This window comes from Haliotis cracherodii, unplaced genomic scaffold (genome assembly GCF_022045235.1).
Source record: "Haliotis cracherodii isolate W230 unplaced genomic scaffold, xgHalCrac1.p SCAF_7, whole genome shotgun sequence".
NCBI lineage: Eukaryota > Metazoa > Mollusca > Gastropoda > Lepetellida > Haliotidae > Haliotis > Haliotis cracherodii.
In genome coordinates, this window is record NW_027266330.1 from 6,464,100 (window position 1) to 6,488,190 (window position 24,091).

At 41.7% G+C, this 24,091-nt stretch overlaps 1 protein-coding gene across 1 annotated transcript; it reads right to left on the reverse strand.

Annotated features, from left to right (window-relative positions):
* Positions 1-4,735: 4,735 nt before the first annotated feature.
* Positions 4,736-23,371, reverse strand: LOC139447098 (protein toll-like). Its single transcript, XM_071228258.1, has 2 exons — positions 23,287-23,371; positions 4,736-10,829 (listed from the first exon to the last, which is right to left on the reverse strand). Exon 2 carries the CDS (start codon positions 10,808-10,810, stop codon positions 7,304-7,306), a length of 3,507 nt encoding a protein of 1,168 aa, XP_071084359.1. The 5' UTR covers positions 10,811-10,829; positions 23,287-23,371; the 3' UTR covers positions 4,736-7,303.
* Between the last annotated feature and the right edge of the window lie 720 nt (positions 23,372-24,091).

Genomic DNA, 24,091 nt, shown 5'->3' on the forward strand with positions numbered 1-24,091 from the left:
TATTGCTGTGTGCGGCGTTAAACAAAAGATTTAAAACGAATCTGAACGTATTTCCTGAAATGTGCTCTATTGAGTTTCCCCTTTCCAATATTGACCTTTGGTTTTCTAACTGGATATAAACTGACAAACAAGGGCTTGGGTTGTGACAACATGCACGGTCCTCTTGACATGTAAAGAACGTTCCGTGCAGGGGGTCACGCCTCTGATGTGACGAATATGTCGGCGTGGACATACGCAGTAAGTATAGAGTGTCGCAGATGATAACAATGCAAGTGGTTAATGTCATAAGACGCGCTTCACTATGTTGTTCATTCATTGACATCACCTGACATTCAACACAGCAAACGGAAGCAAGCTATCGCGCCATGACCACGCGCGGAAAGACGTACTTGAGTTCATACGAGTTGGCCCTCTGAGGAACCCTATTGTACTTAGCGCGTATATGACTACAGTGGTTGTTGAATGAATAGATCAGTGGCGCCTGATATTCTGTTATGTTCATAATGCCACCGTTGCATGGCAGGAGTGAGTGAGTGAGTTTGGTTTAACGCCGGAAAGGAAAGCCTGCATTGATGCAGGTATAAGACGTTTACCACTTTGGTGAAACCCACGAGCACGGGTACAGTGCTGACAATCCTGGAGAATTCGAACCCACGATCATATTTTGCTGGCGTGCCCAAGAGACGCAACTCAGCACAACGAATTGTGTAGCCTTTGTTGACAAGGCCACCCGTGCCCGAGACATTACAGGAGTCCTGTAATCCAATCCCACTATGTATTTCGCTTGACAATCGCTTCAGGCAAATACATGTCTGAGACACGAACAAAGACATATCTGACATATCTCACAATACGTATACATTACCGCATGTGTTAATCAGGTGTTATGTTAACGACAGTTATTTATTGTATGAGAACGAGAAATATTAAACTTCGTGATGAATGGATTAAAAAGTTATCATATTCTTAAAGCGGATTTGAAGCTGCAAACAGACAGTATGATTTAATGGGAAACAGTGTTCAGGAATTCCCCATTTTGAGGTAAGCAACTTCGTATACTACATAATAATAGTATACTGTTTCTGTGTGTGTGTTGTTTCACGGCGCGCTCAGCAATATTGAAGCTACAGGACGGAAGTATGTAAACAATCAAGTCTGGAACAGACAATCCAGTGATTGATATCATGACAATCGATTGGGACGCGCAACTGGGACATGATGACATGCATCAACCACGTCAGCGAGTCTGACCACCCGATCCCGTAAGTCGCCTCTAACGACAAGCATAGTCGCCTTTTATGGCAAACATGGGTTGCTGAAGACCTATTCTACCCCGGATCTGTAGTAGTGCGGTGTGGTGTCAGGCAACAAACCTGTACGTTTTAATAAACATTGTGTGAATGGCGGGTATCTCTACCCTCTTCGTCGAGACCTGGTGTCTGCACTGATTTTCATAGATCCGTTTATGTAATTTTCATCACAATTTTGCATTTTACGTATATTTCTGTGTTATCACAAAACAGTATGTTACATCTTGACCATAATTCACGTTAGGAGTGATCAGCATTGGGAGGGAAGCGTAAGTGATGCAGTTTATATGAATGGATCACTTAATATCAGGACCCGTGAAGACCCGGGGTAGAGTAGGTCTTCAGCAACCCATGCTTGCCGTAAAAGGCGACTATGCTTGTCGTAAGAGGCGACTAACAGGGTCGATCGGGTGGTCAGGCTCGCTGACTTGGTAAATGCATGTCATCGTAACCCAACTGCGTGGATCGATGATCATGATGTCAATCACTGGACTGTCTGGTCCAGACTCGATTATTTACATACCGCCGTCATATAGCTGGAATATTGTTGATGCGACGTTAAACAACAAACAAACAAACTTGAAATCGGTGACCAGTCCGCATGTCCTGCCCTACCGGTAACATCCACCACTCACACAATCTGTATAAAACTGTAAGTGTTTGATTGTAGCCTGACGCCGTCCTCGGCGGCATTTTCTTACCTGATCGTGAAATTTCAACCAGGCTTGTTTAAGCGAAATCTCTGAGGACGCATTAAACAAACAAGCAGTGTTTGTGTTATTTGACAAGTAAACACAACCATATCCCCTCAGAGCAAATATAGAGAAAAGACATAGTTATGAAACATACTCAGCCCGAGGGCTGATAAAACGAAGGGTCTTTGATTAAAATGATATAATCCAATCCCACTATGTATTTCGCTTGACAATCGCTTCAGGCAAATACATGTCTGAGACACGAACAAAGACATATCTGACATATCTCACAATACGTATACATTACCGCATGTGTTAATCAGGTGTTATGTTAACGACAGTTATTTATTGTATGAGAACGAGAAATATTAAACTTCGTGATGAATGGATTAAAAAGTTATCATATTCTTAAAGCGGATTTGAAGCTGCAAACAGACAGTATGATTTAATGGGAAACAGTGTTCAGGAATTCCCCATTTTGAGGTAAGCAACTTCGTATACTACATAATAAAGTGACGCCTTTTTTAAACGTGAAAATTGATAACTTCATTTCTTCTTATGATGAATCGAGCCTTCCTGTTTCTTAAAATGTGACTCGACTTAACTCTGGCACATAATTAACACAGAGGCCGACCCACGTGTTCATGAGAACGTCAAACCGGAACTTAGTTACTTTAACGTCAACCTATAAACATACGTTTGTAAGTGATATAACACAACGTAACCTGTCTCACAAAATAGAGAACCCGGTACAATGTTATTTATATTAAATTCCAGGATGTATCAGTTTACTAGAAATCATCTCACAGTGAGTGAGTGATGCTATTTACCAGATTAATTCACTTTATCTAAGCAACAGTCCTGTTATTGTGACATATTTCAAAAATGAGTTTCTTGAATAAATTCATATTTTGAGTATATACTAAGTTTCGTTGCCATATATTTCTATGTAACTAATCCTTATATCTGATTTCTATGCAATACTATCTAATAACAGTAACACGGGCTTGATCAAACGTTCTGGTAAAAATAATGGCGATTCGTGTGCTGACAAAACCACGAATGCTTCATGTGTTCACGCCTCCCTTGAATAGTTCTGAGTTATCTCATGTTGTCTTAGCTGAATATTGGAGAAAATAATCAAAGTAAAGGAGGTCGAAAGATTATTAAATGTCAAGATGTTTATGTCATTATTACTCCAAAGAGCGAAAGATTGTTTTCAGCAAATGTGGATAGAAATACTGAAAAATAGCAAATGTACATATACCTATTCTCATTCAAACAACAATTTATACTCGAAGAATAAATAATATCTGTTACAATTAAAGACATCGAGTCTCGCCAGCGCAGTTCAGAGCATTATGATTTAAAGTTCTATAAAGGTATATTTGAAAAGTCTAATATTTGTACATCTTGTAACCTTATTGCTGTAGAAAATGAGTATCATTTAATGCTTGTGTGTATAGTCAATTAAGAAACAAGTATAGTCAAAAGAAGTTTACATCTTATCCAAGTATCGATTTGTTTTGCATACCCATGTCAACCTCAAATATTACATTATTACAAAATATTGCATTGTAACATACATCATGCATTGTTAGTTAGAAGAAACACGCATAAATTGTAAATACGTTGAACTATGGGCCTATGGCCTGTCAGGTTGCCATGAATAAACAATTTGAATTCACGGTTATCACATTGGAACCGCCTCCTTGGTCTAGTGGATAGAGCATCTGCCGCGTCATACCAGAGGACGTTAAAAGATACCACTTGTTACCCTGTCTGGCGATCAACATTAGCATTAAGAGGCTAAAACAAGGACTGGTCGGCCCGGCGTTAATATAATTTGACTGAGGGCTAACGTTTTAAAGCAGGCTGTAGTCAAGACTACTACAAGGAGCCAAACTGGGAAAGGAATTTCTGGAGAGACGCACTTTCCACTAGACCACGGAAGCGGTTATCAGGACAGTGATAACAGAAAGGATAAACGTTAGTTCGTTTTTCAAAGTTAACTTGGTACACAGCTCGCTCCATGAACATACACAATGAAACAAATCAACTAAGAAAATATTTATTCAAAGAACAATCTCAGATACATTCTATTAAACTCTTATCATACGTGCGCGGATGAAGGAGATTGGTTTAGCCACCTTGTGATTTCTTAACAGATCTTAACTCTACAGGTGTGATGTTGGTTTGAATATTTGTAAGTGACATATCAGAGTTGTATTTGTATCTGTGATCAAGTTGACATGCTGCCTAAACACTGTTCTGTTTTCAGGGATAATTTTGGTTGTCCTCCGATGCAAAAACATTCAAGGATATCCATTCTTCATCGCAAAGTAAACACTAAAGGCGACATAAATTGATACCCGGTATCTATTCGTGCATGTGTGTATGTGTGTCTGTGTGTTTCTGTATATGTGTGTTTGTGTGTGTACTTATGTGTGCGTGTTCGTCTGTATGTGTGTGTATCTGGCCATGTGTGTTTGTGTATGTGTGTGTGTGTGTGTGTACGTGTGTGTGTGTGTTCGTCTGTATGTGTGTGTGTTCGTCTGTATGTGTGTGTGTATGTGTGTGTGTTCGTCTGTATGTGTGTGTGCGTGTTCGTCTGTATGTGTGTATGTGTGTGTGTTCGTCTGTATGTGTGTGTGTGTTCGTCTGTATGTGTGTATCTGGCCATATGTGTGTTTGTGCATGTACGTATGCGTGTGTGTGTGTTTGTGTGTGGTGTGTGTGTGTGTGTGTGTGTGTGTGTGTGTGTGTGAGTGTGTGTGTGTGTGTGTGTGTGTGCTTGTGTGGTGTGTGTGTTGTGTGTGTTCGTCTGTATGTGTGTGTGTGTGTGTCTGCATGTGTTTCTGTTTGTGTAGGTGTGTGTATGTGTGAGAGTGTGTGTGTGTGTATCTATGTATGTGCTTGTGATTATGTAGGTATGTAATTTTTGTTTGTTGGTTAACGCCGCACTCAGCAATAGTCAAGCTCTGTGACGGCGGTCATGTATGTCTTAGTGCGTGTGTATGTATGTGTGTGCGAGTGCGTGTGCGTTTCTGTTTATGTGTTTGGGTGTATGAGTATGAGCGTGTGTATGTTTGTTAATGTCTGCATTTATGTGGGTATATGTGTGTGTCTGTTTATGTGTGTATACATGTGTGTATATCGGAATATATGTATATATCCTGCAATGATACACATATGACCTTGTAAATATCAATCTTCATCCGTAAGCTCTTGTACAAGACACAAACTGCATTGTATACATGTGTACCAAGCACATATAAAGTATCATGTATGTAATGTATATATGTGTACATATAAATAGCATCACACATACACGAAATCGTGAAATTTATTTAACAAAAATCTAATAAAATATTATGTGACTAGCATATTTACATTATGGGTGATAAATCAATTTGTTTCTTTATTGAGACGGGAAATATATCCCAAAATATCATGAAACAAAAATCTCACAGTGGTTGTTGACTAAGAATAACTTCGTCACAGTTATTCGTAAAGTAAACCTCAGCTTAATATCATAACAGTAATGCAGCGCAAATACAGTCTGGAACAAGCCTTTGTGACAGGAGCTACATGTTTGCGTATGAACCATGCGCTATATAGTCGCTAAGGACTGGGATATCCATTTCGGCGTCATATTTCGTCCTTTCGTCACACATTTGTTTGTTTCCATGAAGAAACAGTGTACAAACAAATATGTGACGCCACTTTGGATGTTCACTTCACTGAATAAGGACTGCGATTTCTCCGTGTTCTCGTGACATTAGTCATAAACAATACATGTGTAAGTTAAATAAGCAAAACAAAAAAGTCGGGTTTTCCAACTTGAAAAAGTGTCAGATACTCGTTACTCGACTGCTATACCTATATTAATATACACGCCTTCATATCATTATGAACAATGCAACCTCGTTAATCCGGACACCGTTAATAAGGACCACACACACCCTCCCCGTTCAGAAACATGCATAAAAGACAGAATACTAGGTCCCAATGTTTCCTTAATCAATATGGTAATTGGGACGAATTTATTGAAATCGCAACAATCCGGAATAACGGGGTTGCACTGTACAACAAATAGACACAGAAACAACAAGAGTTTTCAACTATTACAGGTTTGCAACTCCTACTGTTTAAGAGTCCAGTTCATTTTTGATTACAGAATGGTTTACCGCTAACATACGAAAACTTAATGACAATATTAACTCTTCCCTTTAATCTTGAAAGATAAAATTAAAGGTAATACTGTTTACGGCTATGTTTTTTTATAATTTGGGAGGGGTCTGTGGACGTCATAATATGATACCGCCTCCCATGAGCCACTTGTTTGTTTGTTTGTTGTTAACGCCACAGTCACTGGTCCATGGGCTACTTAAACCAATATAGCAATATCTTGCAATGACTAGATAATACTGACTAATATTGAATTGACTAGAAATATAACCTCTGTTTGATTGAGACGCGTTGATATAAGATGGAAGTATGAGTGAGTGAGGGAGTTAGTATAGTTTTACGCCACTTTTAACAATGTTCCAGCACATTCACGACGGAGGACATCACAAATTGTCTTTACACGAGACACTATCCCTCAAAGTATGAAATGACGAGGGAGTTTAATGATTCCATGGAAAGAGCGGCTTCGTAATGTCACTTTAGCAACACATGTTTTAGGCATCTTTAACGTGACGGTTTGTGTTTTGATAAATGTGGTGTTGTTTTACGCCGCCATCTGCAATGTTCCAGCTACATCACGTCGTCATCATTTCTTTACGTTTATTATGAGTGAGTGAGTTGGGTTTAACCCCGCTTTTAACATCATTCCAGTTATATCACGGCGTGTCGTCAGCTTAATGTGGGAGGAAAGCTCGAAGTTATGCAAGTCTCGGACGTTTACCACTTCGGTGAAACCCACGAGCATGGGTATGGTGCTGACAACCCTAGAAACATAATCGGGGCGAACCGGGATTCGAACCCACAATTATAGGTTTCTGGCGTGACCAAGAGACGCAACTCTGCACAGCGAATCGCGGCGCCTTAGACGACTCCGCCACACGTTCTTCATGTGATTATCAATCAGTTGCCGCGATACTGTACCCAAATGAGCGGTTTGTCCAGCGACTCCGGAACCTTGTGCTCGAACGCTTATCCACACTAATTCACTGTAAATATGTTTGTAGAGTAATACAGTTCAGTCTTGTGAACAGTTGTGTCCATTGTTCTGCACACAAGGAAGAAGATAACTGTGAGTATTCCGTCATAATGCCATTTATCTTAAACGTATCATACGTCACAGTTCAGTTTGTCTTGAGAACGGTTCTGTCTACAATTCCGCACACGTGGTCCAGCAAATGTCCGAAGTTTCTTGTGGAAGGCACAATCCTTCTCACTAAGTGGTTGATAGGCCAGCAAATGCTTCACAATCTCCTCGTCACACGGGACATTCAGCATTCCCTCCCTGACCACCATTCCAGCCATGAAGGATCTGTCCACCATCTGACGCTCACTTGCAAACCTGAACACAAACAAAATCCATTCATCGATAACTGACTCCTGCGAGAGAATGATAATAGTCCTGTCACTGTCCTCCACAGCATGAAGGATGTTTTCCTGGACAGCTGCTCCTGGGATGAAACTTTTGTCAGCCAAGATGAAGCTATGACCTTCGGCTTCCATAGGATTCACAATCTTTTCCATCATGAATGGAAAATCGGAATCTGCATACCACACAAAGATGATTGACCCTTGTTTTGTATCTTCAACCAGGTCAGGCTGAGGCAATGCGGCTGGTTGAATAACCATTGTCATATCAGTGTTACCTGCTTTGTGGATATCTACGTGTATGTCATTCACCGTGGCTGTTTTTGTCAAGTCAGTTTGGTCTTCAAATGCCAGGTTAACTGTTTCCGTGACTTCCTGAGAATTAACTTGTTTCGTGGGCATGTAGTAGAGTAACCGTTTTAGGAAATGATCGCTTGACTCGTTCACATATTTCCCTGCTTTGAAGTATTTATGAAGCTGTTCATTGTCAAAGTTCTTAGGCACAGCATTGTGAAGAATCGGTACCAGAAAGTTGGCCTTTTCCCCTCGGCTCTTCTCGAGACCTGCTTCCACAGCTATTTGCATCATGGAGTCGGATTCGGATTGTTCTCCAAGAACTAAAACAATTCTCTTACTTGAAGCGACGCCATGCTGAATATTCTCCTGTAATGAATGTCCAAATTGGAAATCGTTTGCCACATCATACACCTTGTAACGGTGCTCGGTCTTGAGGGGATTCACAACGTTTTCTTGAGCCCAGTCAGACAAATAGGTAGGATATACCACGAAAGCGTCATAACACATTATTCCACTTGGGTCGTTCTTGTCAAATGGATGTATGCCGGTGTGAACATACAGAAATACTTTGAAGTCATCCCAGTGAATGAACAACACCAGTGATAGGACCAACATAAATAACACAATCACTGTAGGCACTGCGATAGGCACTGCTACTTTATGAATAGGTATTTCCTCACATATAAAATCTCCATCGGGAACTGCAAAGATATTCCTTCCAATATCTTCAACAAAATTAACACACTTGACGTCAAAAGAATCTTCAACATATTCATGGTTTGCGACGAGCCATTGTTTCATCCACAGCGAATGACAGTCACACTGCAAGGGATTTCCTCCAAGCTTTATACTTTTCAAATTCATCTCCTGGATTTCTGGAGGGATGTTTGCCAAAACATTATCTTGGATATATAACCTCTCTAGCTTCCTCATATGGGAAAGGCATGTCGGATTTAACTTTTCAAGCCCATTTCTCTCTAAATTAAGTTCCACTAATCTCTGACTCAGTTCTCTCCCAATCAAAAAGTTCCTGATGTGGTTGTCTTGAAGCCAAAGCTCAGTGTCTCCATAAGGAAGAGTTTTTGGAGCTTCGGTCAGTCCAATTCCTCTACAGTCTACAATGTTCAATCTACTAATGGATCGTTCGTAACATGAGCAGTTTAGTGGACACTGTGTTGTGTTCGAAAGGCAATATGTTTCATCGTCTTCAAGAAGCATCACCTTCCTTCCGGATAGTTCCTGTGGCTGTGAACATGTCCAAGCATCATAAGCAAATTCAGTCCCATAAACCTTAACAGGAAGATTAGTCCCAGCTATTGATCCATTCTCTTTGAGTTCCCTCACATAAGTTGTGAAGTTCAGAATGTTACAGTCGCATCTGATAGGATTATTGTGAAGAATGAATTTATAATGCTTGAGAAGCAAGCTGATCTTGATAGGGGTGTATTTGTCCGCAGGAGTGAAGGATATCCTTTGGATGCTGCCATCAGACAAGTCAACAGACCTCAGTCCGTCGGATGGCCTATCCAAGTCCGGGTTACCATTACTGACTGAGTCCACCAAGGTATATTTCAGCCGATCATATGGAATTGCATGGTCAAGCTTTGAAAAGTCGAGATCTGTGATGTTGTGTCCTTTCATCCGGATATCATACAGACTTCTCAACAGCAACAGACTCTCCGGAATATGTGTTAGTGGATTATTTTCCAGATCGACTACTTTTAAATTTACTAAAAGTTTCGAGAAGGCGTTACTGTTGATATGCGTCAGCTTGTTGTTCTTGAGGTCCAACTTCTCGAGTTTGAATAATCCATCAAACAACCTATCTCCTAGTAGAGAGAGGCCGTTGTTACTCAGATCTAGGCGAACTAAGTCATGAAGTCCCTGGAATACACCTGCCTGTAGCTCCGTCAGTTTATTCCCTTGTAGTTCCAGCTTGCGTAATTCTGAAGCTTTCTGAAATAATCCTGGGGGGATGCTTTCAAGCTGATTCTGTGCAAGATTCAGATATTGAAGTCCATCCACCTCATAAAACACACCAGGTTGCAACGACTCCAAGTTACATCCTTTCAATGAAACCATTTGTAGATACCCTCTAAAGTTGTATCCTGTGAGGTTAAGGTGAGGGTTATAGTCCAGCCTAAACTCGCGCCTATATTCACGAGCCGACATTTCAACGATTCCATATGTATACTGATTCTGGAAGAAAGTGGTTCTTGTTAGGTTTCGTGGCAGATCTCGAGTGCTGTTATCCCAAGGAAATTCTGGAGGGATGGTGAAATTGTTCACTGATAGATCCAGTCCTTGTAGTGTCGGCATATATTGGAATAATTCTACTGGTAGCTCAGTAAGAGACAGGTTCCTCAATATCATTTCCGCCATGAAAGACAAATGGTCCTTGCAAGCAAAGAAGACATCCATATCTAGAGAAGGGTATCGTTTGTTTGAGATCATCAATGTTCCAACTCCGTCAAAAGCAGCGCATTGTCGAGGGTCAGGTGAAGCCAACAAGGCCGACTGGAAGACGATATTCAACACCGTTACACTTGTGGTATTGGCAATTATATTCAGACTCTCCAAACTCAAATCACAATTCTGAATTTGAACGTACGATATTACTTCTCTTATAGCAGGATATGTTCCGTTGATGATGATGTTGGTTGGTTTCGTGCATAAAAATGCATAAGCTCGTATTCGGGATCCCGAATAATTTTGTTCATCTTTGAAGACATCAGCAGCTTCAATGAAACATTCAGTGTCATTAGACTGATCCCCCTCTACAGATTGAATGACAAACGTGTGAACGTACACGCGTTTTTCCGTCTTGTGGATCATATAGGTAGCGGATATGTTAAAGCTCCTTTCAGCGACTTGGCATCTTTGTATTGATGATACAGGGGTAGAGAGGATGGAGAGGCCTGCCAGGATGACGTACAGCAGTGATACTAACATTGTGTATCAGTGGACCGATCTGTAAGGGAACATAGATGCATTAGAAATGCTTTTAAATACTAGTATGTCATAATAAACAAAATTTACTTATACACGAAACCAGTGAGTGAGTGTTTGAGTGAGTGAGTGAGTGAGTGAGTGAGTCAGTGAGTCAGTGAGTGGGTGGTTGAGTGAGTGAGTGAGTGAGTGAGTGAGTTAGTGAGTGCGTGCGTGCGTGAGTGAGAGACCCACGATAATAGGAAAAAGAAAGGAACTTTGACCAGCGAAATGCGGCGCCTTAGACAGTATACAGACACACTACTGAACACAGACATTAAACTGCAACTATTAGTGATACCATTGACCTTTTTCAGTGTAATTGCATAAACACCCACAATTGGAAGGCTGGGAGGTGCACTATCCACCAGCCATGGTTAACTGTAGTCATATGAAATATTCTTTAACTTCCTTTGAGTAGCATATTTGGACAATGAAAAGGACATCAAACGTCAGTTGGTATTCCATTTACCTAAATCTATCTAGGCTATCATAATTAAAGGCATTGATCAAGTGAGCCACCGAATATTATTAAGTAAACCTGCATTTGTTAACAGGACTACATTTAGAATATGCATGTGGGAAGGACAGTGCACATATTATTGCCCTATATTTAAGACAAGGTAGGAAAGCCATCGAATGTTATTAAAATAACTAACAACGACATGAAGTACACCTGTTGTGACATTTGCCAGAACACAAATGTCACTACTATAAGTGAAACATCAAAGCATAAATATCAATAAATAAAGCGATTTATTTGAAATTATTTCAAAAAGTGTTTTCAACATGTAATGGTGTTTTTTCAGAAGGTCGTCACAAAAACGTCAGAGTGAGTCTGGTTTTACACCGCTAATGTTCCGGACATTATCAGGCCGGGGGACACCTTAAATAGGCTTCACACACTGTATCCAAGTTGTGAATCGAACCAGGGCCTCCGGCTTGACGAGCGAACGCTTTAACCACTAGACTACCTTTAAAGCTCCTGGACATACTGTACCAATATATAGGGAGTCGAAACCGGAGTTCAGGAGTGAATTGTTTTGTTTCAAACATCAGCTTAACCACAAAGCTACGCACCACCCTCTTATATGAGAAGGAGCGTTTCAATATCTTGCCAAACGCATTGCTGGGTGTCACAAGCTTACGAGAGTTCACTTGAAGGGTTTAGACCAGGTGCCGCACGAGGTGACCCTTAATCCCGAATTCAGTCACCCGTTGCTATTCAACGTGTACTGCTCTTTTGATTGGCAGACCATTCAAACCCTGGGTAGGGCTTGTGCCGCATGGTGTTTGTGACAACAGGACTAAAATAGACTGGGGAAATTTGGGGGATTTTGGTTTAGTTTACGTGGTGATGTTTGTAAGCGTTGAGTGAAATGCTTGATTCTAATCAGGTCTGATTTGCCTTGCGTGTGAGATGAAGGGACAGCGCTGGGACGTGGGATGTCTTGTGGTGGGTGGGCTGCTGGGGCGGGGTGGGTGCGTTGCTCAGACAGGGTTGGGTGTGTTGCTGAGACGGGGTGGATGTGTTGCTGAGACGGGGTGGGTGTGTTGCTGAGACGGGGTGGATGCGTTGCTGAGACGGGGTGGGTGTGCTGCTGAGACAGGGTGGATGTGTTGCTGAGACGGGGTGGGTGTGCTGCTGAGACAGGGTGGATGTGTTGCTGAGACGGGGTGGGTATGTTGCTAAGACAGGGTGGGTGTGTTGCTGAGACGGGGTGGGTGTGTTGCTGAGACTGGGTCGGTGTGTTGCTGAGACGGGGTGGGTGGGTGGGTGTGTTGCTGAGACGGGGTGGGTGTGTTGCTGAGACGGGGTGGATGCGTTGCTGAGACGGGGTGGGTGTGTTGCTGAGACGGGGTGGGTGTGTTGCTGAGACGGGGTGGGTGTGTTGCTGAGACGGGGTGGATGCGTTGCTGAGACGGGGTGGGTGTGCTGCTGAGACAGGGTGGATGTGTTGCTGAGACGGGGTGGGTGTGCTGCTGAGACAGGGTGGATGTGTTGCTGAGACGGGGTGGGTGTGTTGCTAAGACGGGGTGGGTGTGTTGCTGAGACGGGGTGGGTGTGTTGCTGAGACGGGGTGGATGCGTTGCTGAGACGGGGTGGGTGTGTTGCTGAGACGGGGTGGGTGTGTTGCTGAGACGGGGTGGGTGTGTTGCTGAGACGGGGTGGGTGTGTTGCTGAGACGGGGTGGGTGTGTTGCTGAGACGGGGTGGGTGTATTGCTGAGACGGGGTGGGTGTGTTGCTGAGACGGGGTAGATGTGTTGCTGAGACGGGGCGAATGTGTTGCTGAGACAGGGTTGGGGTGTGTTGCTGAGACGGGGTGGATGTGTTGCTGAGACGGGGTGGGTGTGTTATTGAGACGGGGTGGGTGTGTTGCTGAGACGGGGTGGGTGTGTTGCTGAGACGGGGTGGGTGTGTTGCTGAGACGGGGTGGGTGTGTTGCTGAGACGGGGTGGATGCGTTGCTGAGACGGGGTAGGGTGTGTTGCTGAGACGGGGTAGGGTGTGTTGCTGAGACGGGGTGGGTGTGTTGCTGAGACGGGATGGATGCGTTGCTGAGACGGGGTAGGGTAAATCTCTATGTTTTACCTGTATTCAGCACATGTGGGAGGTTCTAAAGCGACTATGCTTGTCGTAAAAGGCGACTAACAGGATCGGGTGGTCAGGCTCGCTGACTTGGTTGATGCATGTCATCGATACGTGATCGATGCTTAAAATATGTCACTGGATTGTCTGTTCCAGACTCGATTATTTGCAGACCGCCGTCATACAGCTCGAATATTGCTGAGTACTATGTTACGCAACAAGTAAACAAACACAGAAACAAAATACATGTGTCTAGAGCAGCCTTGTACAGCAGGCCATGGGGGATATGGGTCTGAACCTATCACCGTTACGCTGTGTGTTCGAGACATCAACAGGTCTTGTTGACAAGGAAGCTCAGCGGACACAATACTCACACGAAGTATAGTGTGCGATATCACGAAGAGCTTACCCCAATTATCTCGTCTCCATTCAACGTCCATGAGTTCATTCATGGGTCATCACTGGTTGTGAACTTTAACCCTTTCAACCCTTTTAAGAATGAAGACATGTACATGTCGCGCGTTCATTTTCCGGGATTTTTACTTGGAAATTGCTGCTTAATCACAGCGTGGGAAGGGTATTTGTGCTTTTGTGTGTGCGTGTGTGTTTGTGTATGGTTCGATGTTTTGTAAAGCTATGTTCAATTAAGCAACGCGGCTTTAACCTAGCAATTATTATTTTTATGTAGTTATTTATTTATTTATTCATTTACTGTGGTAATTCATTGCAGCGGAGGGGAGGGGGGCGTGAGAAAATGACAATGTATTTTCAAATAAAACAATCATAAATTTTATCATTTTGGGGGGACTGGTCATTTATTCGTTCGTTCGTTCGTTCATGTTTTTTTATTTATTTTGTTTTATTTTTATTTATTTATTTTTCTAAAAAAAATTATTTTTATTTTTATTTATTTATTTATTATTATTTTTTATTTATTTATTTATTTTATTTAAAAAATAATAATATTTTTTAATTAATTTTTTTTTGGGGGGGGGGGGGGGGGGGGGGGGGGGGGGGCTGTGTGGAGGGGGGTTGGGAGGAGGAGGAGGCAGGAGCACTTTTTTTTGTCCGCAAAAAACAGCATACTCCCTTCAGTCCAGTGTGGCCCCAAAGTTGCGTCCCTATGACACTCCAGAAACCTGTATCGTCGGTTCGAATCCCGACGCGCTCCGATTATATTTCTAGGTTTGTCCGCAGCATACCCATGGTCGTGGGTTTCTGCAAAGTGGTAAACTTCTGAGCCCTGCATCAATTCGGACTTTCCTCCCGACAACGGCCGTGACATAACTGGAATACTGTTGAAAGTTCAACTCACCCACCCACCACTACGAGTGAGAAGTCAAGGCCCGAAGGTTGGGGTTAACGCTATTTTACATGACCTGACTTTCATCTAATGTAATCAAGCTCTTTTACTTTAAAAACAACCTTCAGTTATATAGAAATTAATCGGTTATAAACAATATTGTTTAAAATCAAAGTGACACCGATATTTGAAATATTTGAAAGTGATTATATCTATGTCTGTATCTATGTCCACCTTTCCCTCTCTCATTCTCTCTGTCTCCTTAACCCGTCCCTCTCTCATTCTCTCTGTCTCCACAACCCTTCCCTCTCTCATTCTCTCTGTCTCCTTAACCCGTCCCTCTATCATTCTCTCTGTCTCCTCAACTCTTCCCTCTCTCATTCTCTCTGTCTCCTCAACTCTTCCCTCTCTCATTCTCTCTGTCTCCACAACCCTTCCCTCTCTCATTCTCTCTGTCTCCACAACCCTTCCCTCTCTCATTCTCTCTGTCTCCTTAACCCGTCCGTCTCTCATTCTCTCTGGCTCCTCAACTCTTCCCTCTCTCATTCTCGCGGTCTCTCTCAACCGTTCACTCTCCCATTCTCGCTGTCGCTTCAGGATCATAATCAGTACAAAATTGGATTTGAAACTACGATCATCAGATCTTGGTGTGACTAAGGAACAACTTTTCAAACGAATTTTAATCTGAAACAGAGAGACATTTATCATTCTTACAACTAATTGATTATTGTAATTAGTTTATGACTTAAATGAAGAAAAATACACCTACCAGGTAAGCTTTCGTCACCCTCGTCCCACTGTATATCGCTGTGATATTATCATTATGCACGTGAAGCCCACGAGAAATGAACTGGATTAAGACAATTAATCTAATTTCACGGACATGTCCATTCAGTCACACGAACTGATACATCAACATGATAAACGACCAACATCCGGGCATATGAAAAAAGACTCGTGAAGATCCGGGTCAGAATAGGTCCTCACCAGCCCACGCTTGCCGTAAAAAACGACTACTAGTATGCGACTAAGGGGATCGGGTGGCCAGGCTTGCTGACTTAGTTGATGCACGTCATCGTATCCCAATTGCGTGGATCGTTGCTCATGATGTCAATCACTGGATTGTCTGGTCAAGATTCGATTATTTATAGACCGCCGTCATATAGCTGGAATACTGCTGAGTGCGGCGTTAAACAACAAACAAACAAACACATATATGAACAACGTGTTTTGCTGAAAAGCTATTATGTTTTTGTTAAGTATTTTCAGTCTAATTTAAAACACACAACGGCTTTCTCTTTTGGAGATACACACTGTCTTAATAATTATGTTTGTTTTGAAATAAATTAATGACTTAATCTAGATAATAGTGTGCACAATGCGAGTTCCAGCTACTGAACTATCCGCATGACCAGGCGTTGTGTAATCTTGTTGGTTTTACGCATCATCATCATGATTGGCGTATTTTGTCTTACACTCCGTTATGAAACACCTTTGTCTGACGTCTTCATTTAAAGCTTAATGTCTTATGTCGTGTCTTCAAACAATTATTAATCGGGGGAGCAGAGCGTTGGCGTGAGGGGGAGTGTTTGGCGGCGTGTTATACGCTTGAGACACTTCCGGCATCATGGGATGACTAGCGCTCTTACTTAATAATATTAATGATGATGATGATGATGATGATGATGATGATGAGTGAGTGAGTGAGTATGGTTTTACGCAGCCTTTACAATATTCCAGCAATATTACGGCGGGAGACAACAAAAATGGGCTTCACTTATTATACCCACAGTGGGAATCAAGACCTGGCCTTCGGCTTGACGGGCAAACGCTTTAGCCACCAGGCTACCGTACCGCCCATGATGATGATGATGATGATGATCAGTTGTTTAAAATAACTATTTCTTTGATTTGTTTGATAGACAGTTGACGAATTACAAAGAATTAATGAATTAATTTGAAGGCGACGTTTCGTTATAGTCCTGCTTGATAACGGTATAAGGATCTAGGCCAAAACGTCGCCTTCACGGTGATTGAAGAAGTTGTTATCCATAAATTGTGTTTACTTTGTTTCTTTGATATTGCATAAAAATAACATATATCGTTGTTAGCTGGATGGATGTCCTGAAAGAAGTGAGTCATGGGAGTGGGTGTGTGAGAAAGTGAGTTTGACGACACTTTGAACATCGTTTCATTTAAATCACGGCGTGTCAGCTTCACGTGACATACATAGGATAAGGTGGGATATATTGAGACGGGGCAATGAGAGACGAAGCGAGTGTTACAGGGTCTCATATGCTTGAGCAACGACTAAAGTAACAACCGCTCAAATGTTTTTTTTCTTGAAAGAACAAAATATGTTCAGGAAGATACTGAAGTGTTTGTCCTCGGCTTTCACAGGCATGCATGCACACACAACACACACAACACATACGCACTACACACACACCATATACAAACACACGCACACACACACACGACACAAACAGACACCACACAGGCACTACACACACGCACACTACACACGCCAAATGCACATACACACTACACACACACCATGTGCACAATACACACTTGCACGCACACACGCTATACACACACGCACACATACTATACACACAATCCCGCACACACACACCACACACAAGCACACACTACACACACAACACGCATGCACGCGCACACAACTCAAACACGCACAGGTACACACTACACACATACTCACACACACTATAAGCGCGCGCACACACACGCACGCACGCACACACACACACACACACCACACACCACACTCTAGCTTCCCTTTAGAGAAAACCAGCTGTGTACACCGCAAAAAAAGAAATTAAAGGGACCCAAGTCTTTCTTACTAGTCCTGCACCAATACTGTGGAATATATTTATTTTATGAAAACAAATCTAGAAATGCATACAAAAGCAAGTCTAGACATCTACCTCTATTCCACAAAATCAGCAAAGGGATTTTTAATTTTTAGAGTCAATAAGGATATTGTGTAATATAAGATTTCAGAAATTAAATGTTACTCTACTTTCTTACTTCTATAGTTAAATCCCTCATGGCACGACAGATTAACTATAGTAATATGAAAGAATGAGATGTCCTTAACTTCTTTAGAGTAGTATATATCTTATAAGATTTCGGAGACTAAATGTTTGTCTATTTCTTTACTCCCATAGTTAAATCTCTCATGGCACGACAGATTAGCTATAGTAACATGAAAGAATGAGATGGTCCTTCACTTCTTTTGAGTAGTATATATCTCATAAGATTTCAGAGACTAAATGTTAGTCTGCTTTCTTACTTCCATAGTTAAATCCCTCATGGCACGACAGATTAACTATAGTGATATGAAAGAATGAGATGGTCCTTCACTTCTTTTGAGTAGTATATATCTTGAAGCGCTGACTGAAAAACTATGTCTAACACTAATCCCAGTGTCACCTCAACACAGGACGATGATTAATGATCGGCTCCTTGTCCCACAGTCCGTGGTCTATTTGTAATTAGTTTCTGAAAGGTTTACGGGACGTAAAGGTAATTTAATAGAATGTATGTCCATGTATCGTTTAAAACAATTTGTTATATCACTTCTACTTGTTCACTCTTATCCACTTTCGCTGACGTCTTGTCGACGCGCCACGACGAGACAGGCCCAGATGGGGACGTAGGGACAACGTAATCCTTCACACACCCTCCCCCCCCCACCCCCCCCCCCCCCCCCCCCCGCCCCCCTCCACCCATCCCTTCCCCTAAAAAACATTAACTCGTCGTACGTCAACCGACCTGTCACAGGCAGCTTCATTGCCCAACATTTTTACCACATTTCAGACGCATGGCAGGCCGTGCATGTAGGCAGTGCTACTTAGGAGTGAGAGAGGCCTGTTGTTTAACTTGTCAGAATACATATATTTCAATTTATTTACAACTTTAATTACGATAAAGATCCCTCCATCCCTCACCCATTCTCTCTATCTTCGCACATATCCATCTCAGTCAAGCCACACCTTCTGGTCAAGATAATGATTTGAATACTAGCATACTAGAATACTGTAATGTCACATATAACGTCACTGGTAGACAATACATTTAACACAAGCGATTGAATGCAAAAAGAACCTCCCCTAAAATGAGGGGCAGAAGAAGGTATGCCGAGTGTTTTTGTGGAATTAAAATTGAAAGAGGTATTGTAAAATGTGAATATGTTTAATTTACCGTCATTCAATCCTGTAAAAAGTAATCCGTGGCTGAGTAATTACGCTTTGCAATGCTTAAGTCAGTGATACGCTACTTATAGGTTTGACATGCGTTACATATACGGTAAACTCTCGTTATGTATACGCTATGGACACGTCCAAATTATGTTTTTTCGATGAAAGCTCGACGTATGACAGCGTACTAACTGTCTTTTACACGCAAGGTGCAAGTTACTCTAAAAGGTTAATTGTAGTGTGACAAGGTCATAACGCCGCTTTTAACAGTATTCCAGTTATATCACGGCGTGTCTGCTTAATGTGGGAGGAAAGCCCGAAGTGATGCAAGTCTCAGACGTTTACCACTTCGGTGAAACCCAGGAGCACGGGTATGGTGCTGACAAACCTAGCAACAAAATCGGGGCGAACCGGGATTCGAACCCACAATCATAGGTTTCTGGCATGCCCAATCACGGCGCCTTAGACGACTCAGCCACACGTGCCCCCTTTTTCATGAAGACGGGGGCAAGAAATAAATTTGTAATCACATAGCCCCTGCTATATATGCAATGTTGTAAATATGTGCCGAAAAAAGCAAAATTCTGATTTGCAAAGAAAAGGTGTCAATATAAGTGTTAAAGTACTTATAATGTAAGAATAAAAACAAAGTAGAAGTATTCTTTATGTGCTGACTCGCGCCAGTACCGTTATTTATTTTTTTAAATAACATCGCCAGCTTCGATTGAAAATCAAACATATGATCAAATCAGTGTATTTGATTGTCTGTGTTTGTATGTTAGGCGAACAAATAATATTGTAATGTATTAATAAGTACATACTGCATAATAACAAAACAATCCATGTTAAATTTGATCATTGATAACACGGCTCGTGTATGACAAACATAGACCTAATGGTGTCGACCTGAAGCGTGATGCGTAAACAGATGGCTTCTCTCCCCAGCTGACCTTTTGTATCTATCAACTGACAGCTTGGAACGTTCCGTGTGGAGACTCCTCGAGGGGATCACACATGTTTGATTGTGTCCTAGCAAGGTGTAGGGGTACGGGACGAATAGTTCTCCTGTACCCAATGACTGATTGTCGATTGAGCTGACAAATAAACCCCTTGACTTGGCACGGACTTGGTAAATTCATTTACGTCGCTATGACTCGCGATGGTAATAACGTGGAAGAAAACGTTGCGTGTGGCCTATTCCGCGAAGTATGAGACGGGGTGCACGCAAAACAATACTGTTGATGTATGGCTTCGAGCAATTTTATACCATCAAAAATGTCTGTCGGATTAACATTAAATCTTTATCTCTACATGTCTCGCCCTCTCTGTTTCCACCTGTCTCTGTATCTATCCATCTATGTATCGTTTTGTTTGTGTGTTTGTTGCTTTACGCCGCACTCAGCAATATTACAGCGGCGGCATCCTGTTATTAATCGAGTATGGAACAGACAACCCAGTGGTTGAAATCATGAGCATCGATCAACGCAATTGGGACACGATGACATGCATCAACCAAGCCAACGAGTCTGACCACTCGATCCCGTTAGTCGCCTGTTACAGCAAGCATGGATCTACCCCGGATCTTCACTGGGATCTATCTATCTGTCTGTCTGTCTGTCTGTCTGTCTATCTGTCTGTCTGTCTGTCTGTCTGTCTAGCTATCTATCTATCTGTCTTCGTCGTCCCTCTATCTACATCTCGCTATCCATCTATATACCGCTCTATTTACCCCTCTCTCTCTCTCTCTCTCTCTCTCTCTCTCTCTCTCTCTCCCTCCCTCTCTCTCTCTATCTATCTATCTGTTAAATAAACGCATTAATTCCACAACCCTCCTCTTTCTCAGACAACAAAGTATTCATGTACATGTTCAATCACCCATTAATTGCGCTTCATCAATGTTAATATTTTTTAACTATCCCTTAATCGTCGTATTGCGTGAGAACGTACATGTGAATTTATTTCTTATTTCATAAAGAAGTTCAGCTCATACAATGCCGCGGGGAGAGAGATATCCTGTCATGCGTTAACACAACGCCCTCATTCACATTGATAATAACGGCGAATAAACAAAGATGTGTTACTTATGTATATAAACTTATGTGTCACGTGACACAAACATGTCTGAAGGAACGATCGGGAAAAGCACTTTGACAAGTTAAAACGTACTAGCAGCGAGCCTCAAAGATTAGTCCATAAGCTTAGTACCAATATATACCTTCTCAAACCCAAAGCTCTTTTCTGAGTATAATCAACCAAACACGTTTTAAAGTATGGATTACCAAATATGGCATGGTTAACCTTAGTCATGTGATCACGTTGGCAACACCATTTTCACTGTTTGACTCGTGACCGGTGTTTGATGACGGGCTGGCCATTTGACCCTTGACCATGTCACGATAAGAATGAGGTGCACTGTTAAACTATCTTTTGAATTCCTGAAAAGAGATAGTGTCGAAGCAGATTACAGTTTATCTGGGAGTGGTAATTCATCGAAGGGGAGGGAGGGGGTTCATAAAAAAATGACGTTTTAATAAAACAATTATATATTTGAACAGGGACTGGTCATTTATTTATTTATTTATTTTGTTTAGTTAGTTAATAAACAATATATACATTAAATGGGATCAATGCCCCCTGCGCGCGAACGCACGCACACACGCAAGCGCGCACAAGCACACACGCAAACACACACACACACACACACAATCCCCGCCTTTTATACATGACCAGTCCCTATGTCATACAGGTGTTCGTCAGTTACAAGTAGTTTTTACATTCTTAAGTTATATCCAGGTGTTGATGGCTGGGGCTCAACCATGGGGTGGGGGAAGCGTGGTCTAGGGTGGAGATTTTTTTTTTTTTTTTTGGGGGGGGGGATTAAACCACAATTAATAACCCTGGCCTCCCAACATCCACTTCGTCGCCTAATTCTCATTCTTTACCAGCAAGGTTTCCATTGTGTTGTGCGATTTATCATGTTTTTTTTTAATCTACCGTTTACTGAAATACCTGAGCCTCTTCTTCGTCGGGCCTGTTAAGTGGGGCGGTAGACATACACCACGCAACTCGATACTTCCTGAATGTCCCCCCTTGAACCAGAAACCGTGACGGTCATGTGACGCCATCGTTGTGGAATGTTTAACAGATGACAGCGAGGGCCGTCTCTGTCAATTTTCCGCGTCGTTCGTTAGCGTAAGTTATGGATCGTAAAATGCACTCCAAATATGCTTTCAAACGTATTTCAATTATTTTATTTTTTTTATCATCATCGTCGTCGTCGTCGTCATCGTCGTCGTCGTCGTTGTCATCATCGTCATCATCATCATTATTGTTGTTGTTGTTATAGCCACCTTAATCATCGTCGTCATCCTCATCGTTATTAGTAGTAGTATAGGTATTAGTAGTGCCATCATCATAACAATAATCATCATCATCATCATCTTTCTTGGTAAGGACTGATACAGATATTGTACAGTTGTGAGTTTACATATGATAAAATAGTTATGAAGTGCTTAATAAGCCAAAGAGACAATTTTAAAAAAAGGTCAGCAAAATGTACATAAGAATGTTGAACATGTACAGTGAGATACGACCACATATATCCTTCCCTCACACCACCTAACACATGTACCCACAGAGATACTCCCATTCTGACTACATACACATAGAGCAGTCATTCCACAGTCGGCACACACCATGCTGGGCTGTTGTTGAGTAGCCTTCTAAAGCACTCTTAAACATTCTTTTGAGGGGAATACAACTTTCACCGACTATGCGTGTTTGTACCGGTATTAACATAATATCCAATGTCAGTAGCGAGAATTTAATCAATTGATGGTTGCAATGTAAAAAAAGATAATCTGTTTATAACAACAATATATCAAAGATATACAAGTTGAATATGCACGTGATAATTTAAATAAATTTGTTCAAGCAACATACCCGTTCTAATATCCCTTCAGGCCATTAATTTGAGTTCTTTAACTTATCCTTAATTTGACAACGAACAACCACAGTTAATACTTGTTCAGTAAGATACGATAGTCAAGCTAGCTAGCTCTATTACCCATATAAAATTAGCATCGGGATACTTATTTGTTTAATTGTAGAGTCGAGAAGGGTATTATGTAATATAACATTTCATATACTAAATGTTAAACTAACATATATATATGCATAACATATATGGCCTAATTTAAGATGATAAAACATTCCCCTTATATCTTAGCGTTAGAATTCGGCACGTGTGTACCTGCCTTGAATTGGTACGGGCACAATTGCCTAAATCTATATGTAAATAAATGTACTCAATATGACTTACCTGAACACGTCATGCATGTGTGTGTTATACAGCATCTACTCCACGTGTGTCATGTTGCTGTGGACTGCCAAGCCGACACTTGTTTTCCAGCGATTGAACATATGAATATCCGGTATGGGGCGCCCCTTCTCGGAACTTGTGGGGCAACACGCATTAGTTGGACTGTATGATCTACACACACGCCGAAGCAAAAGGGAGGGTGTTCCTAAATGATAATGCTAAGGGGGATAACTGCTGTAACAGCAGGTTGTACATGCGTATATCTGAGGTCCGATTGTGTTTACCTCGCCGCGACCATGCGCGACATTTTTTTTTGTTTTCGCCGTCCTCTTCAAGGATATGTTTTTGACATGTACTACACATATGGTTGCAGAGAAAAGTACATATCGTAGAAGTTTGTTTGTTGTTTAACGCCACACTCAGCAATATTCCATATAGTAGTTGTATTGGTAGTAGTAGTAGTAGTAGTAGTAGTAGCAGTGGTAGTAGTAGCAGTAGTAGTAGAAGTGGTAGTAGTAGCAGTGGTAGTAGTAGTAGTAGTAGTAGCAGCAGTAGTAGTAGTAGTAGAATTGGTAGTAGTAGTAGTAGTAGTAGTAGTAGTAGTAGTAGCAGTGGTAGTAGTAGCAGTAGTAGTAGAAGTGGTATTAATAGTAGTAGTAACAGTAGTAGTAGTGTCAGTAGTGATGTTAGTATTTTGGAAGAAGTAGTGGTAGCGGTAGTAGCAGCAGCAGTCGTAGTAGACATAGTAGAAGTAGTAAAATCAGTGGTAATGGTAGAGGAGAAAAGTAGTAGTAGTGGCAGTAGT

What these genes read in the sequence shown, in the direction of transcription:
- LOC139447098 (XM_071228258.1), bottom strand. Translation starts at nt 10,810, where the DNA reads ATGTTAGTATCACTGCTGTACGTCATCCTGGCAGGCCTCTCCATCCTC.